The 18,561-nt window shown below is 33.7% G+C and overlaps 1 protein-coding gene across 3 annotated transcripts in view; it reads left to right on the plus strand.

The window, feature by feature from the left end:
* LOC138706413 (protein croquemort-like) overlaps nucleotides 1-17,465 on the plus strand; it is a 64,540-nt gene extending 47,075 nt beyond the window's left edge. For all 3 annotated transcript variants that reach the window (XM_069835690.1, XM_069835692.1, XM_069835691.1), the window contains exons 4-10: nucleotides 523-664; nucleotides 4,495-4,701; nucleotides 4,945-5,216; nucleotides 7,018-7,297; nucleotides 9,650-9,723; nucleotides 12,199-12,504; nucleotides 13,285-17,465. In XM_069835690.1, the coding sequence (XP_069691791.1) occupies nucleotides 523-664; nucleotides 4,495-4,701; nucleotides 4,945-5,216; nucleotides 7,018-7,297; nucleotides 9,650-9,723; nucleotides 12,199-12,481 (1,258 nt within the window). In that variant the 3' untranslated portion in view covers nucleotides 12,482-12,504; nucleotides 13,285-17,465. The remainder of the gene's footprint in view (nucleotides 1-522; nucleotides 665-4,494; nucleotides 4,702-4,944; nucleotides 5,217-7,017; nucleotides 7,298-9,649; nucleotides 9,724-12,198; nucleotides 12,505-13,284) is intronic.
* The last annotated feature ends 1,096 nt before the right edge of the window (nucleotides 17,466-18,561 follow it).

Here is an 18,561-nt window from a genome sequence, read left to right on the forward strand (position 1 = left end):
GCATACGACGTGAGCAGTAGCAACACAGCCCATGCATACGACGTGAGCAGTAGCAACACAGTCCATGCATATGACGTGAGCAGTAGCAACACAGTCCATGCATATGACATGAGCAGTAGCAACAAATTTCATGCATACTAAACTTCAGGGATAATGCATACAGATCCACCCTCTAGTAATAATTATATAATTATTAAAAATAATTTAATAGTATTTAATTAAATATTTCAACTTAATGAAGACACAATAAATTAAAAACAACAAACTTTCACAAAAATGAATACAAAACTGGATCAAACGTGTACGGAGAATGAAATACAAACTTCCACAATGTATTAATTCTCAAATATAGGTCACATGGCAGAACTAAAGGTAATCTTCTGAAGTGACTTCTGGATGACTAAAGCTGGAATGGACCAATTACATGATTGATGATGTTGGATGGTGATGACTACGATGACAGTGGCAGTTTTTACACTGTTGACAGTTGTTGCATATCTGAGTGATGTTTGTTGTTTCCAGTGAACACCACACCAAAGTGGATTTGTCATGGAATGACAATGGGACTGTTACTTTTCGGCAGATTCGGAAATGGCATTTTATCCCAGAGCGATCAAATGGAACACTGAGAGATGAAATCACTAATTTTAATATTATTGCTGTGGTATGTATCAAAAAACTCATTTTGAACACACTAACAAATAGTATAAGTTTTTCAAAATTGTAATCCTTGTATGTTTGCACTTGTATGGTAGGCTTTGCCCAAGTCATCACCACATATCAGATGTATAATTTTGCTCTATTAGAGTAGAACCTAGAACATTTGATCCTTTATCAACTGAGCTGCAAATTGTTGCACCAACCCCCCCCCCTCCGACACACACAAAAAAAAGCTGCATTTTTTTTAAGTAATGTACAGTAATGATTTAAACTGCTGTATTTACTTGAATTGTGCTTACTATAATCACATAGCCTAACTTTGCCAGATGCATTACTTTCATTCAATTCTCTGAGTGTTAAAACATTTCACTCCCTTTGAACTATTATAATTTCATTTCCACTCTTTCTTGCTGAAATATATTTTTAGTAATTGGTAAGTTTAAAATGAATTTTTTTTTTTTTTTTTTTTTTTTTTTTTTTTTTTTTTTTTTTTTTTTTACTAATGACTTTTCGTCATTCATCCAGCTTAATATTAATAAAAATAGTTGTAAGAAAGTACAGAAAAAACTTTCTTTCTAAAGCGTCTTAAATGGCACCAGGTAATTGAGTTCATTAAAATTGATACTGGTAATACAGATTCTGTTATTTTCGATTAACTGCTTTACTCTGTCCCATCCATTTAAATGGATAATTGAGATTGTGTTATATTTAAGAATGCTGCTGTGTGCTAGTATTCATCAGTCTGGTTCATAAAAGCTCCGAATCTAGCAGTACAGAACTGAGTTACATGCACTAGAGAATGCAATAGAGTAAACTGCATGTTGGTACTTAATTTTATTGATAATTAGACTGTTAACAAAATATTGTTAGTACCTAATTATTCTGTTCTTATAATATGTAAACATGTTAGCACGTACTTTACTCAATGCATTTTCCATTGCGAGTGAGGCTCAGTTCTGTAATAGATTTTGGAGTCCTTTGAACCAGGGCTAAAAACCTTGCCAGTGGACACCTTCATTCTGGTACTCGCATTCTTAACTATTAGTGCATATAAATTTGTCTAGTTACCGCTTATTTTAGATGTGGTTAGAATTCTTACTTACCCTTTCTCTTCCAAAGTAAGTGTACAGTCAGTACAGTTACCTTCTTGGCATGTATTAAGAGCTATACCAATCATTTTTAATACTTTTTCGTACGTAGTTCATACGTTTTTTCTTTAATATATGCGTAATAAAGTATTCAGCTTTCTCCAAATCTTTAGGAACCTGTAGATAAATTTTTCATACTTTGACTAATTTTAATTCTTTCATTTTTTAAAAATCTCTGATCGGTATTACTTCATATGATGGGGTAATATTGATCACTTAATTTCCCTGATGATAGCTGTTAAACTGTTGAAGGGGTTTTACTGATCAATAATTTGTTTTTAAAAATATTTAAAGAAAAATCAGTAATTAATGTTAATGTGAAGATTGGGGTAATATTGATAGCCTATTAAATTTCCCTTATCACAATTAGATTATCAAAGGTGTTATACTGGTCAGTATTTTAAGTTTCAAGAAATATTTTAAACTTGAGGCTTAACAAAGAACAATATATCAGCTATATTTCACAAACATTTTGATGCACAAAAATTCTTTCCGGTTCAAGTAGTCCTGAACATCTCTTACAACCACTTTCTTAAAGGGAAACTCCAGATATTTCTCTTCATTGTCACTCCAAGCTTTGGGAGACACCACTTTATTTTTACATTTGTTGTTCAATTTGATTTTGAGAGTAGTGTAAGGAACAGCAAATTGCTCTGAATCTTTCCTAATCGATAATTTTCCATTCTTTACTGTCCGAACAGTATTATCCAAGTGAACTGATAGTCCCAATTTCTTTGTATAAGTCCTACCCATGATCGGTATTATCCTGAAAATTTTCAATTTCCTATATTAAGTGACATAATTTTAAGTAGGTACAGTCTAAAAATTATCCACCTTACGAATAATATAAGCAACTAATTATACAACACATTTTAACTCTTGCTTACCTTACAAACTCTTGCAGTGAAGCAGTAGAACTGAAGTTACACAAGGATATTATAGCAAGCAGAAAACTACTTTGAATCAACAATAAAATGAAAATTAATGCAGCTGCAAACTTTCATGCAGTTCATGTCAGTCACATTATTAGCTTCGTAAATATCATATTCTCCAACATATCTCATGATATGATATAACAAGAGCTGCATTCTTTTAATGCAAAAGCAAAATGATCGGTATTATAATACTACAACAGAATTACCCTAATTTACGGTAACTATTACTTTAAGAATGTTAAAAATATTCGGTGTTCACTCTGTGAAAATCGTTAAATTTTCTTATGTTGTGAGTCCAGAATATTTATAAATTCTGTTCACATATTTTGATGAATGTAAACCAATTTTTTAATATAGCCACTGAGATTGTCTTTCAATATTCCACTGGAAATCCTGGAGCAATATTAAATCACAATCCTTCATTTCAGCTCGGTGGCTCATTGTCATTTCTATGAAAGTCCTTTCGAATTCTGAAATGCTTTCGTGTTTGCTACCAATCATCAAACTTATAAATCACAGTATTTTAATTTTGATTTCATGATTTTACCAAATGTCTGAGAGATAGAGGAATATATGGCTTAACAACTGCCAAAACTCCGCTGTAGGAGGTTACTAAACCTTACCGCTGTACTGGAGATGGAGTCTTCCTCCATTAATCTGAACCATTGTTGCATTGATTGAAAAGTCATCTGATGCATCACTGCTATCACTTAAACTTCTAACGAAATTGTCATTTTCAATGTCTAATACATAAGCACTACAAAAATATTGTTCTATGTTATTTTTACGTGATAAACACATTTCTTCCATTTGTCTTTTCCATATTCTGCGAAAAGGTGGCGAAAGAATCATTCCTTAATTTTTGTTACAAAAATCCAATTGAAAAGACTGGAGATAACTGATTAAACATTTTAGTCTGGCCCTTAAGTAAATGGAACCAATCAAAACAATAAATGCTTATTTTTAAAGCACTACTGGGTTTTGAAGATAATGTTTATGTACGAGTGCTACATGACTGACTGCATGCAATCAGACATAAACCTTTAACAAGTGATATTTTGTAGACTCATTCTATTAACATGAAGTTTTTTCAACATAAAATATAATGTATTTAGACGATATACACTGCAACTACCCACTTAGCTTTTCAAGGAAAAGTTATCATGGATTCATTTTCTACTTCAAAAACATATATTTTTCCCACACTATAGTATAAAACAGACCTCAATTAAGAAGTCTTGCATTTGTTATATTGTGGTAGACTCAAACATCTTAGAAATATGCAAACAATACTCTTCAACATGCTTTTTTTCCTTATTAGAATCTGACTACTACTTTTTGAGTTATTAAGTATAAAAAATGCGAAAATATTCTACTTCATTGGAATTCTCGCGAGTAATGCCTTCTCCCGTTACTGGTTGACAATTAGGAAGGAGGAGGTGAATACCATATTGTGTCACTATTTAAGATTGACGCATGCACAGACCAATGGAGTTTTGTAAGTTCCCCTATGGCTGCATTCACTTCATTGAAACATTAAGTTGTGCTTTGTTATATTTTTTCATACTGTTGTTTAATGAATACTAGATTATCTCATAATAAATATAATTTCATTATGAATTTATGAATATAATGTATGTTTTAAAACTTCTCCAGTGTGACAGTCTTAATACTTACCTTTTGACTCTTGGAGAAAAATTGTCCATCCTTAGTATAGCTACAATAATAGGCGATAACATTTTTATTGACAGACAGTGGAGTATATGATTCGGAACATGAACCCAATGGTGCAGTTGATTGTGGATAGATTGGTGGAGAATGTGGAAACATTGTTCGTGACGAAGACAGTTGGCCAGCTGTTGTATGAGGGCTATGAGGACGATCTGCTCAACCTCACAGCGACACTCAACGTCTCTGACTTCCAAGTGCCCTTCGACAAGTTCGGTTGGTTCTATCCGGTATGTGTGTCAACCAGGAAACAATGAATTAGGCTCTTGTGAACTTGAATACTTGTGCCTCATAAGAATTCTTTTCATTTTAAGTCCTAACCAAATTCAGATATATATTCATTAAGCCCAACTAGTTAATTCATTGTTTAGGAATTTGCTGAATAATCTATGAATAATAGAACGAAAGTTATTTATTGAATAAATATGAACATCTTGCAGGCATTATATTAATGAAAATGTTTGTGTTCACAGCGTAACAATTCTCGAACTTACGATGGAGTATTCAACATGCACACAGGCACAGATGACATCAACCTGCTGGGCATTATGGCCAAATGGAACTATGAGGAGTACCCGACATACTATGATGGCGAGTGTGCCAAAATCACTGGATCCACAGGAGAACTCTTTCCTCCTATGGAGAATGCAGATGATGTCTCACTGTTTGCACCTGAGATCTGCAGTTCCTTGAAGCTTGTTAAGTCAGATGAGACATACGAGAGATATGGACTGAGCGCTTATAAGTAAGGAAAGAGTAAAGCTCCAGAAGCACAAATGAAATTAGTCTTAAAAAATAATAGTAAACCAGAGGCTGAAAACTCGCGTTTGCCTCTTATCTCTTGCAGAAACTTGGACAAATTCTCCGAAAGTAGTCGGTGTATTTCGTCTTTTTTCGAATGTACGAACATTGTCTTTTAGTTCAGTCATAACTAGGGATACTCGATATTCGCATATGATTTTTCATGAATTTGTCCTAATCTATTTAGAATTTCTGTAGGTATGAACAATACTAGTTCTGTAGACATGTTTTACAATTGCGAATTTCGCTTTTTTTTTTTTTTTTTTTTTTTTTTTTTTTTTTTTTTTTTTGCGAATGTGGCAATTTTTTGTTTTTTCAACGAAATTTTTTAATGCTTATCACTGAATTGTATACTTACGGAAAGAAAAACTGGCTGGCTGAGAAGTCTTCATAGCGGTCATGCAGTACAGCTGTACAGAAATTTTACATCATACTATCTTTGATTCCACTCACTGTCTTCCCTCTCACACTTTTAAAACGAATCTAACTCTGTTTTGCGATTGTCTCGAATTTAGATAATATAACTCGCAAAACTTCCAGATACACGAATTTAACAAAAAATAAGTTTTCAGGTGCCTGTGATTTTCACTGCATATGTGGAAAGGATGTTGGCAAAATCTATCGTAGCTCATGGGTAAAATGCTTAATTATGATACAAAAGTTATCATGTTAGGTCCCTGCTTATTTAGTCACCTTTTTATTTCTATTTTCACTTAATATTAGCTTTATTATACTATTGCAGTCGTAATATCTTCCTCATATTGTCTTATTTGTATGGCAATTTACTAACCTACCCCAAAGCCATTTTTATGGTGAACATTTGTTGAGTTAATATTCAGCAGTTTGTCGAACTCTCGACGAGATTTTGACTTTGATTGTGCTATTGAAGTCCATTGCTATAGAACAATAATACACTTAAATGATTATGCAATCAAATAGACGGACCAGTTCACTCTTGATAGATTGTAGACGGAAAATTTCATTAAATAATACAAAATAATTTTCATAAACAAGTTAAAACTAAGGCAGTATTTTAAAAATGAATATAATTTAATCGAGAAGAACTTGTTAAAAACTAAAGATTAGCTACTGATTTTTTTAATGAAAGAACACTTCTTTGCGAGTTTTCTATTTTAATTAAGTCGTTTCATATAGGGAAACACAAATGTTAACTAGACTAGTTAAATTATTGAATTTAACTTATAACTATTTTATTCAAATCGAATGTTCGAAATTTTTTCTTTTCCATATTCCCATTCTTCATTTATTATATAGTAGAGTGGAATACATAGTGATTTGGTAACATTAGTCATAAAGGTGTGTCATAAAAATTGAAGAAAATACATTACAGTTGTATGAGCACTGTCATACAACTGTATTGTATTTTCTTCAATTTTAATGTATTTTATCAATTTTAATTAACACTGTTATAAAATTGACCAAAAACGTGTATTTCATCATTGAAACCACACACTGTGACCGACTGATTGTCACAGGGTCAGCAAAACAGGTTGTCATGTGACATTTAATTTATGGGACCCTTTTATTTAAATTATTTTAAACAGTTGTATAATATTGCGTAGACTTCAAATTCCGAACAGCAAATATTTTCGGGAAAGAGTCACTAGCTTTACAGAGAGGCTAGCAGAAATGGGTGGGGAAATAGAGATGCGACATAACCACTAGGTCGGACAGTAGCTTGTCACTTAGTTGTATGAGACGCAACAATACTTTTTATGCTGCAGATTTATTGGTGATGATTCAGCATTTGACAATGGCACCAAGTACCCAGAGAAGCGCTGCTTCTGTGCCAAGAACCAGCTGGTTGGACGCAATGCAAACATCCGATCCTGCACAGAGGAGTGCATGCCAAGTGGTGTACGCGGTATATCCCAGTGTCGTTTTGGGGCACCAGCCTTCATCTCATACCCGCACTTCTATCTGGCAGATCACTGGTACCTGGAGAACATAAATGGATTGAACCCCAAGAAAGAACTACACGAGTTCTACCTTGCTGTGGAGCCTGTGAGTTCACGTTCTTTCCCAGTCTCTCTTTTAAGGCAGTTTAAAAATTGTAGAGGTTTTAAAACTGTCTGAATCAATTAGGCTTATCAGTTTGGATCATTGCGTGCCAATTTGCAGGGATTAAATAGATTATCCAGAGGGAGGTACAAACTTGCATTCCTGATATAATTACCTTGAAATCCGTACGAGTAAAGTTAAAATGCATTTGTCAAGATATTTGCATTTGAACTTCATTCAATGCAGGATCTGTACCCTACTTATCGATGGAGCCCACTTTGTGCACAAGAAGAGACAAACTTCTATCTTGTAACAGATAATTATGGAACTGTTCACAGGACATGTCCTTGAAATTATATTTCACCATGATGATACCTCTGATTGTCTCCGTTAGCATGTGATTTCGTTCTTTTGTCCATTGAGCAGATATTAGGGAAAATACTCTCTCAGCACTTCCATTGTGACTTGGGATAAATAAATAGAATTGACATATTTTTAAGAGTTTTGAGAAAGTTTCAGTGCTCGCAGAACTATTGGAATTGAAGAATTTGCACCATTGTTTATCAAAACTTAAATCTTTGTCCAAATTAACTTGATTGGCATATCTTTGTACATTGCAGAATAAAATTAAGTAGCTTAGAATCATGAATAGTGACGTTTTTAGAGTGTAAGAATTCCATGCATGTCAATAGGTCATCATATTTTGTTTTTTTATGTGCTCCAGCTTCAACCATTGAAAGCAGTTAAATTCTTTCATAAGTTTTCACCATTTGTTTAGATATTCTATGCATAATATCGCACATTATTCAATATTCATATTAATTCTAGTTGAAATGCGAAATGCCGGACATTTCAAATTTTTTTTAAATGCCAGCCGGACAGGATAAAACTATTAAAAAAAGAGGACATGTCGTCCTTTTGCTGGACGGATGGTAACCTACACATGTCATTCATCCATATAAAGCCAGTTATGTAGACCAATTTACCGACAGTTGTTGCACAGCATGTGTCACAGGAGCCTGTAGAGTTACATTGTGATGAAATAAGATGGAGATTTGTTGGGATGTCACATGGGAACCAGAACTCTTGGAGAAAATTCTTTTGTTTCCTGGACCCATGGGCTTGCCCAACACAAGTTATAAATCAAGAATATGCTGGGGGTCGAACCCTAGTCCACAGGATTACTCGTACAAGTTCAGCGCTATAGCTACTAGACCACTGTGGCAGCTCTATGTTAAAAAGTAAATTAAATAGAGAAGAATTGCGATTTGATGTGTGATGAACATTAATTTAACAGATACAATTAATTTTTCTAGTTTTAAACTCTTTATTTTATCTTTCATGTAAAATCTGGAAAAATATGAACTTGAGTGTCTGTAATATTATTTTAAAGCCATTTGTAAAGGAATAGGACTCTTTTATTTGCTACAAATCTGTAATACAGGGCCCTGACTATACTTTCCTTTCAAAGCAGTTTCATTGTCTCGTAGATTAATCACTCTTAACCAGGTTTGAACCCATGAACATCCGACCTAATAGTAAGCATAGTCATGACTGGAATAGATGACGCACTTATGAAGTAAATACGTGCTGTATCTGTTTAACTGTCAAGTTTAGATCCACTACGTAATTCTTGCAGGGAGATTTTGACAGTATTGATCCTGATTGTAAAAAATTTAGCATGCTATATCGACACTATCCCAGAGTAGACCAGGACCAATGTTGGGTGAACTCCATGCAAAAATGTTACATCTGTATTAATATTTTAGCCCAGAACCATTGTGTCATGATCCCTTTAAGGCGAAATGTTGGAATCTATGTATTATGGCAGATTAATCGCAATAGCACACACTGTTGGTTGTTTAGGAAGAGGATGTAAATCAGAACTATCTAATAGAGCTTAAAGCTATGATTAGCGTTTGTTTCTTTTTTCTGAAACCTTAAATCAGTACCTTTTTTATTTTTTATTTTTGGTTTATTTTACGATGCTTCATCAGCCGCTATGGTTATCTAGCATCTGACGAGTGAGTGATATGAAAGTGGTAATGCCTGCAAAATGAATTCAGGATCCAGCACCTAAAGTTACCCAGCATTTGCTCTTAATGGGTTCAGAGAAAAATCCACAACCAAGTAACTTGACCCAACCAGAATTTGAACCTGGCCCATTCATTTCATGGTTAGACGTACTAACCATTACTCCAGAGTGGTGAACAGTACGTTTTCTTATTTGACTTTAAATTGACTTGAAAAAAACATTGCTTACCGTATTTGAAGATTCTCTTATCTTTGGTATTTAATTATGACGACAAACTGCTTCGTTTCTTGCGATTTTTTAACTTCTCTCTTTATTTTCAGGTAACTGGTATTCCTTTGGATGTTAAAGCTCGTATGCAGATAAATTTCATGCTAAGGCCATACGAAGACTCAGAGTAAGTCAAACTAAAGTATTTTTCTGCTTGTGCTCATATGTTGCTGTGCTATAGTTAGACATTGTCAACAGCTGTGTGGTATTGTGCTCTAGTTCCTGTTGCTAGTGCACCTGTGATAAAAGACTGTGAAGAAATGGTGGAATGTTAAGGGATAAAGAATTATCTGTTTGCCATTAACACCACCTTTGTTCTTTCATAGATTCTTCTTGTACTTAGGGATATTTAGAGGAGTATGCAGTGTAGAAAGTAGCAACATTAGCCATTTAGCTAATGGTGCGTCTTTTTCTTAAATGTTTCATTACTGAAGTGTGCACACAAAATACAGAAGCGTTAAACTTAAGAAATACTGTTAACAAAATATAAAATTCTGACATTTTCATTATGTCCCTTTCTCAGAGATGAAGTGAGGACAGGAGAAACAGGATCATACAATGATAGAATAAAAAAAAAAAAATTATTCATGGACTCATGGTTTAAGGAATTTCATTAATTAATTGGAAAGTCAAACACATTGAAATTTAGATGCAGATGGGGTGTGAAGGCAGATAGTTTCACGAAAGAGAGGACAAAAGGTAGGGAAACTAACAATTATGATGATGGATGATGGATAAAACATAGTGGAAATGGGTGAAGAAAATTACGACACTCGGCCATAAGATGTTCAAAATCTGTTGCATTTCACTAGTAATGTACTACCAACTCAAATTCAGTTCTCTGGCTAATTTACTGCTTTTGACTTGAATCCCAGCACAATCTGGCACTGGTAAGCAGAGGGATGAAGTAGAGAATCTGTTTTACTTGCAATGCTCGAACTTAATGGTGATTCGTTTCCAGCTTAGACAGTGCAAAGGAAAAGAACACCTAGAGTCGAACTGATATGTCTGGAATCGATGTTGGGAGCTCGTGAACGAGTGTAGTAGGTAGGCAGTCAAGATTAAATGTTTGAGAACAGATTAAGAAAGATATTGGAAATGTCTGGTAGGTAGATGCTATGCAGTTCGCCTCTCCTGGTGCACAGAATGCAATTTCACAGCAGCAAAAAGGACTACAGCTTCGACATGTCTCTCATAGATGGGAATGTTTGGTTGTATGACGCAAAGTCAAGTATCTACCATCGAAGTATCTACCATGTTTGATGCAAATTCGAAAATGCAGGGTTGATCAGGAGGCAGTGTTGGACCTCTTTGGAGAAGAGCTCTTCTCAATCTTCTAAGTACCACGAATTTGTACTGAAAAGTCTCACAAAATTGTTTGCCCTCTGAAAATACCGATCATAACCAAAGTTAAGTGTAACTGCTGTTCATCAGGAAGTAGTGTTTCATAAAAGTTTATTGAAAACTGGAAACAAACTTGTAGACGAAATTATGGAAGTAGTAGAGCTTGAAAAGAGAAGGGAGATAGATGTGTACACTGCACTCCTCAACAAATGGACTAGGGCTGACCAAACTACTTTGCCATTGGTTGCAGAAGTAAACGTAGCTTACAACTAAATGGTAGAAGACTGCTGAAATATTTTAGAGGTCTAGATGTTATTTACAGGTTATCTTGTATTTGACGGTTTACACACAATTTTAGCTTAAACCCTGATAATGGTGCCAACAAATAATTTTTGTTCAGTTAGTAATTTTCTACATCTGGGTCATTTTAGGTAATTGTTTCTTTTTCTTCACTTTGCACAACTATTTTTATCATTTCGTGTAAGTTACAATTAACTTTGAATTATTTAATTGCAGTTTTCAGTGTGCATTCGACAGTAAATAGGCTACTGCTCCAATCTCTGTTCAGTATATTGCTGCAGTGTTATGTAGTCATATGAACTTATTTCAATACAAACTCATACAACACACTGCAAGGTTACATTTCACTTGTCTTCAATTATAATTGGCTAGATTTAAAACTTGTTCATTAGCTTATATTTCATGTCTGAAGAGTATACTTAGCTCGAGTTTAAAAGTCTGTTAATAGTATAATAGATAATGGAAATGCCAATTATTAAAATTTTTCTGAAATTTTGAGTACAGTGCTGGAAGTGTCATTGTTCAAAACGTGTTACGTTAGTGAATAGTCATATTTGAGAAATATTACTAATGTTTGAAATAAATTATATAAGCTGACAATTATCTAAAACTCATTTCGGCTGGGTTAGTTTCGAATCTTGCCACAGCAAAATAAATTTACTGGTAATTTGTTCTGTAATAAATAAATACTTTCGTTAAGCTTTTTAGACAATTTTTTTGTAAATTATTATTTTTAGGGTATTTTATATGCAATTTATTGACAGTCATCAGAATCTGTATCAGTAAGTCATATCTTCATAAACTTTGGTAACATCTTCCTTTCATATTCACAACTTGTGATCAGAGGAGATCAAAATCGAGTCATGGTTTACACTGTGAGATTTGTGGTGGAAAAGAACTCTAGGAAAGATTTTCTCACTCTTCCATAGCTCCAGATTATAACTGTTTGTTTTTACAGTCTGTTTCAGAATATGCCTATTGCGATGATTCCTGCACTGTGGTTCACACAGTCTGCAGAATTGACCAGCGATTTGGCAGATGTAACGAAGCTTCTAGTCAGACTGCCTGCCATTGGTCATGGCACATTCTTCGGCATTGGTGGAATTGGTGTCCTACTGTTGTTCGCAGGAATCATGATAACGCTGAGGAATGGATGGGAAGGAGAGGATGTTGACAAACTTCTCAGTTCTTCGCCATCCGTAAGGGAAGTAAACGAAAGTAGCGAAATGATTCGAGATTAATGGGAGTATAGAGCAATATTCAGGTGAGTCATCTGCAGCTGACTTGTGTCAAACATTGTGTATATGGTTCTAGCTTCTTGGAAGTTTTCCATAATCAAGTATAAATTATAGTGCCTTGATAATGTTAGTCTGATTTCGTGTATTCCTCATTGGAGCAGGTATTTATTTTAGCAGGAAGCATAAGCGAGAAAAGGAAGTATTTTAAGTACTAATATGAGAAAAGAGTTCTAAGTCCTTTCCCTTAGTATATTCAAATTACAATTGCAAAATATGTCGCATAGGAGTTAAAATTAAATATAAATTAAGAAATTCTGTAGAAAAATTTTTACGAGTCAGTCTATTAATTTTTTCACCACCAATTGTTTCTAAGACTAAAAACCATTTCTTTCACGACAGTATTATAACAGATCACGTCACACAGGACTAATGTATTTTATCTTGCTACATAAAGTGTGCTTTGGCTGACAACAAATCATAATGATTGCATAGCACAAAATTGCATCACCACATCACGCAGGACTGAATTTTCTCACGACATATGGTGTGCTTCTGCTAGCGACCATGAATAATGTAATGATAATGTTAGCAATAATTATGGCGATAATAGAATCAAATTAAAAGTATAATAGAAGTGTCTGCAAAAATTCTGTTAAATATGTTGTTTTCTAATGCCAGGCATTTAATTCTGTTAAATATAATGACTGTTGGAGGTCCATTAAATAGAGGGTTTACTGTACTTATAATTTTATCATGCATGACTGAGTAGCAATGAAATAATTACATGTTTAATTTTGTCTGAACAGTTTATTCCGGTATCTTGTGGAGCTGCTCAACTGGAGGATATCCATGACGATCTCGGCCTGCTGCAAGCAAGCACACTAGGGACCATATAGCTTTGTAGCTCTTGCTAATCCACGAACTAGAGTCATAATATTTTTACAAATACAAAATGTGACATGTTAATTCTGCAGTCAATTCAAACGATCTTCCATCAGATGTAAGAGGAGTGCTAGTGTACTAATGTCTGTTTTGTTCCTACTTAAATTGCGACGACCCAATCATTCATTTGGAAACTGGGTCTTCCTTGTGCTATTTGTTCACAACCTCGAATTCAGGGGTTGTCTAGTACCAGGAAGTGATCTTGAGTTACCAAAAAGAATATAGTTTCTATGAATGATTTGGTCTTTCCTTGGTGTACATAAGTTTAGGTTAGTGTCTTTGTAATATTTTATCTCTGTTTTTAATGTTTAAAAATCGAATGTTAAATTTGTTAAATTTTACAAACGAATTGTTGAGTTTTTAGTTGTCTAACTTGTTCCGTCATTTGTGAGTAAAGTGGTAATGCACAAAGGTTTATTATCCAGTTTGTAGTTCTAACATTAGCTTTGCTTGTGCTTCGGTGAAATATTTTTCTACAAACTTAATATAACACTGGTATCTATTTAGCCGTAGAAAGAAAACCAGATCAGATTGTAATAAATGCAATTTGTTTGTGTAACTTGACATAAATTTAAATCGAAAGAATATTAAATTAATTTTTAAAACAGAGTTTTAAGTAATGGAAATTATTTACAATGTGCATGTGAAAATACTTGGATAAATAAGATAATCTTTAATGCATGGTAATTGGGCAATATTCAAGGCATTAAGCCTTCAAAAGTAATTAAATCTAGGTTGGTTCTTGAGTATCTAGGGAACTTAATATCCTGGTAGATGGAAATTGAGTAAAACTGATCAGGGTACTTGAACACAGTAAATAAGCAATAACCGACAAAATGTAGAATCTCTTTAGACTCAGAGGAGAGAATGGCTGGGACAGTATGATATAATTAGTAGCATAGGAATGTTTACTTGCTCGAAATGTTAGTTTTTAATCTTCACCCCTATGCCCCCATCTTCTCGGATTCTGATATTCTTTTATGAACATGTCGAGACAAAGCATCATATTGAGATTATAAATTCACTGTATTTAATAAGTTATTAAAAAATAATCGCCCTTGGTCATATTTGGACTTCGGATCCTATGGCTGACATATTAATACTGGATAGCGAAGATGACTGAATCGTCTAAAAAATATAATATTAAATGGAGAATATTCTGTAAAAAGACTGAATCCAAATATTCGGTACCATCTCAACTAGTCGTTCTCTTGTGAACCAGGTCGCTCGTCCTCTGATCATGCGCACTGTCTCCTTTCTGGGACTTGTGAAGTATCTATGTGACAACTTTTTTCTATGACTGTACATGTAAGTGAAGATTAAGAGTTAATGAGCATGCTTTAGTTATTGATACTGTTCTCTTTTTGTGATTTCCGATATGGTAATGGTCACAGGAATTGTTGCGCAGTTCACATACTGAATTTTTGCTTGATTAATAGAAACTTTCATTAGCACAGATCTTGTGATGAAAACCATGAACAGCAATGGTAACATTGAATGGCATTATTTTCATATTGTACTCAAGTGACAAAAAAAAATACACATTTGAAGGACATTGAACCCAAAATTATTGCAGATACCTGTTATTTCATATACTGTGTAAATATTTTTTATTTTGGCAATACCCAGAATTTCCACAAAAGTGTTAGTTTAGTTGGAAAATTTGATTAGAACAGCCAGCAACGATTTTAACAATAGTAGAACAGTAAATTGAATATAGCAGTGATAATTTATTCTGAATGATGTACAAAGAGATAGCAATGTTCTTGTTTCTGCTTTAGAAATAAAGGGGGGAGAGATTTATGATCTCGACATATTATTTGCTGGTCTGAAATTTTATAATCTTCCTTCTGCATAAGATGGAGTAAATAATACATATCATTCGAAAGATAGTAGTTTTTGTATACGTATTTTCACAAATATGGTATAGGTAGATCCATTTACATAAACACCCTATCTGCCAGTAATATTTTGAACCTAACTCGTGATGTATATTAAAAATGGTCCAGATTTACTTCTGAAGTTATGTTCAACTTTTAAATGTAGAACCAGTGTAGTATTAAGTATTTTCTTTTTCTACAAAGTGACCCTTTGAGCTTACCACTGGATTTATTAAACTCTTCCAACTCTCGTCATTCACTATCTATCTTAAGGTCGATCTGACATACAGTTTGCAGTAGTCTTAAATGTGTGGAAAGTATAGCCTGAAACAATGAATTTTTATTTCTGAAACTTTCATCAAACCATATTGTGACACAAGTGTTACATGGGATCCTGTAGGAAGTTTGGAGTTAACATAATTCCTGAAAAAGAAATGGCAATTAGTAACTGGTATGTTTCATTCAAGTTAGTGTTTTTTTTTTTTTTTTTTTCATAAAAATCCGCAGAGATAATGGAGTGTCTGAGAGTCAATTGTATGATTGGTATTCAAAAATTTCTCAGAAAATCATTTGTGCTAGAAGCACAATAGGTGTGATGCATCCTGAAAACCAAGATAGTTTAGATTTTAGTACAAAGTAAGAGTTTGTGGTTGAATGTTCAATTTTCTCCAAGACATTGACAAATGATGTTCAACTAATTACTTTACTTTAGAAAGTCAGTGTCTTTGGAATTAAAACAGAACCTGGCCAATTTAAATTGGATTTGGAAGGGGGGGAGGGGGAATAGGTTAAATTCTGTAGAGTATATATTTAATGCAATATTTTGAATTACTACAGCTGGCAGTTTTCTGTGCAGGTGATCATAATGCTAGAGTAGGGAAAAAAAAAAGTTTCTTTAATGAATGTGCAATGGTAAGATGAAAGAAATAATTTAAGGTGGCTTATATGAAGTTAGTTTCAGTGCTGCAGTTAACTTTGCAAATTCTATAGAATTTCATGAGTATAATATAATGAAAATAAACATAACACTTTGTTGCAGAAAATATCAAATAAATATGACTGATTTTAGAATAAATAAGAGTGTAAATAAATTACAACAGGCGATGAATGTGCTATGTACACTGCAATGAAATGCAGTGGAAACCTAGTTTATTTTCTTATTATAATGTTCTTAAATTTAAATAAATAATCCAATAGTGGTATAAAAAACAAATTCCTGATGTGTTGTCGGTGTTTTGAATTCATTTAATTATGATAACCCTGACTAAATAAGAGGTATGTGCACTTAATCGTGAAACTGGATTACAATTTACTAGCAGATGGTTCGTCACTATAGCAAGAGGCTCCAGCCATTTAGTATGTTTGTTTAATTTTGTCTATTTTTATGTAATGCACATATACCACTCCAGCTGTAAGCCGAAATTTTAACACTGATGACTTTTATGTAATTTTGTATTGATTGAAATTCATGCAAATGGCTTCAGTATAACTCCATTACTAATTTTTCTTGATAGGTAAGCAGTATTGTGAAGAGAGTGCACACTGAACTAACGATTTCTCCATATGTCTGGAACAGGGTGTTATAAGGCACTAAAAACTAGAAGAAAAAGGTTATGCAACGAGATACATATTTCTGAATATGATCATATGTGCCTTTATTTCTGAGTGCCATAACCATTTTGGAACCCTAAAGACTGGCTATAGTGTATCAAAACATTGTAACGAAAGTAAATGGCTATATAAGAATACTAACAGATGGTTTTCTCTACTTACTCCGTATGATGTTATGAGTGTAAAAAAAGTTTTTATTTTTTGTTCAGCAGAATTTGAAATGGTTTTTGTGATCTTTCTTTCTCTCTCTCTCGTCTTGGTTAACATTTATGGCGTGTGATTGTTTAATGCGGCTGTTGTCCAGCTAGAAACGTTGTAGTGTGTCACATTGTTGTTGAAGGTATCTGTTCAAGGTTCTAGTATAAATTTTGAGCAGATAACTTCTTGGCTACAGAAATATTATGTCTATTCACGAAGTGTTTCATATTGTGTAAATAAATATTAACATGTGATACTTAGCATTGACGAAGGTAGCTACGTCTATATTGTACAGTCTTCTTGAATATGATTGTGAATATTAAAATAAATGAAATTGTAATATTTGATACACTATATTTATTTGTGTTTGACTTAATATGGTTGTAAATGCATAACATTAGTATCACCAGGAACCTAAATAGTTCAATAACAATTATTAAAAATTGTTTAATTATGATTACATTTATTGTAACATATTCAATCCAAACCATACACAGACACATTCAGATATTATCAATAGTCTACTCTAAATATATAGGCTTATATTGAACTCTAGAAATATCTTCATTGGTATATTGGAGAAAATAAAGGAATTGTTGTCCTGATCAACTTCAAACTTCCCATGAACAGCTTGATGGGCAACTCTCCTAGAGACTTGTTAAATTCAGGATACATTAATAGTCCTTGAGCAGTCTGAGTGCTGCTATTCTAGTCATTTCAATTTCATTACTACTGCCACTGCCAAATGATCATTTCATTAATTCTAAATAACCTCTGTAGTTAAATAAACACTAATAACGTTATTGAACAAGTAATAACTCTTTACTTTGTTAATACAAGTGATGGGAGTGTATCCAAGAATGGAAAAATAAATTAAACATTCAACAAATGTATTCACGACAAATTAAAACAATTAAACACAAATACAGTTCAGTTAACAATGAATTTTATTTTTGAACAAGACTCATTTCAAATTCATCAATGCGCAAAACACGTTAACAAAATTGGAATTATTTCTTCACCACTTTGTTTATTGTGCAACCTTCAGGAAGAAATGGATCAGAAGCTTCAGCAATGTGCAGCTCTTCCCTCTAAACCCACTGTGAGAGAAATATTGGAGAGCAAGAGAGTTAATGACTTTGTCAAGAACTAAGCATTAGTTAATGTCCTCTAGTTAGCCTATGCTCGTCATGTTTGTCATTGGACCCAAGATTTGGCTCTTTATGCCCCCTTATATGTAATGATTGTCGAAGTCCAGAGGTAGCCTAGTTAGCCTTCTTGAATCCAGCTCTGATATGTGGGCCATCCTGTCTCGGCCCCTGATAGAGCCAGTTCCTGTCCGCACTTAAGTAGCCTGATGTGTTCCAAAGGCCCAGAACCCCAAGCTCTTCTTATATCAACATCAGAAACCCTTTCTACCACCAGGATTTCAATGTAGCCTGTTTTTACTAT

The sequence above is a fragment of the Periplaneta americana genome, chromosome 9 (genome assembly GCF_040183065.1).
Source record: "Periplaneta americana isolate PAMFEO1 chromosome 9, P.americana_PAMFEO1_priV1, whole genome shotgun sequence".
Classification (NCBI taxonomy): domain Eukaryota; kingdom Metazoa; phylum Arthropoda; class Insecta; order Blattodea; family Blattidae; genus Periplaneta; species Periplaneta americana.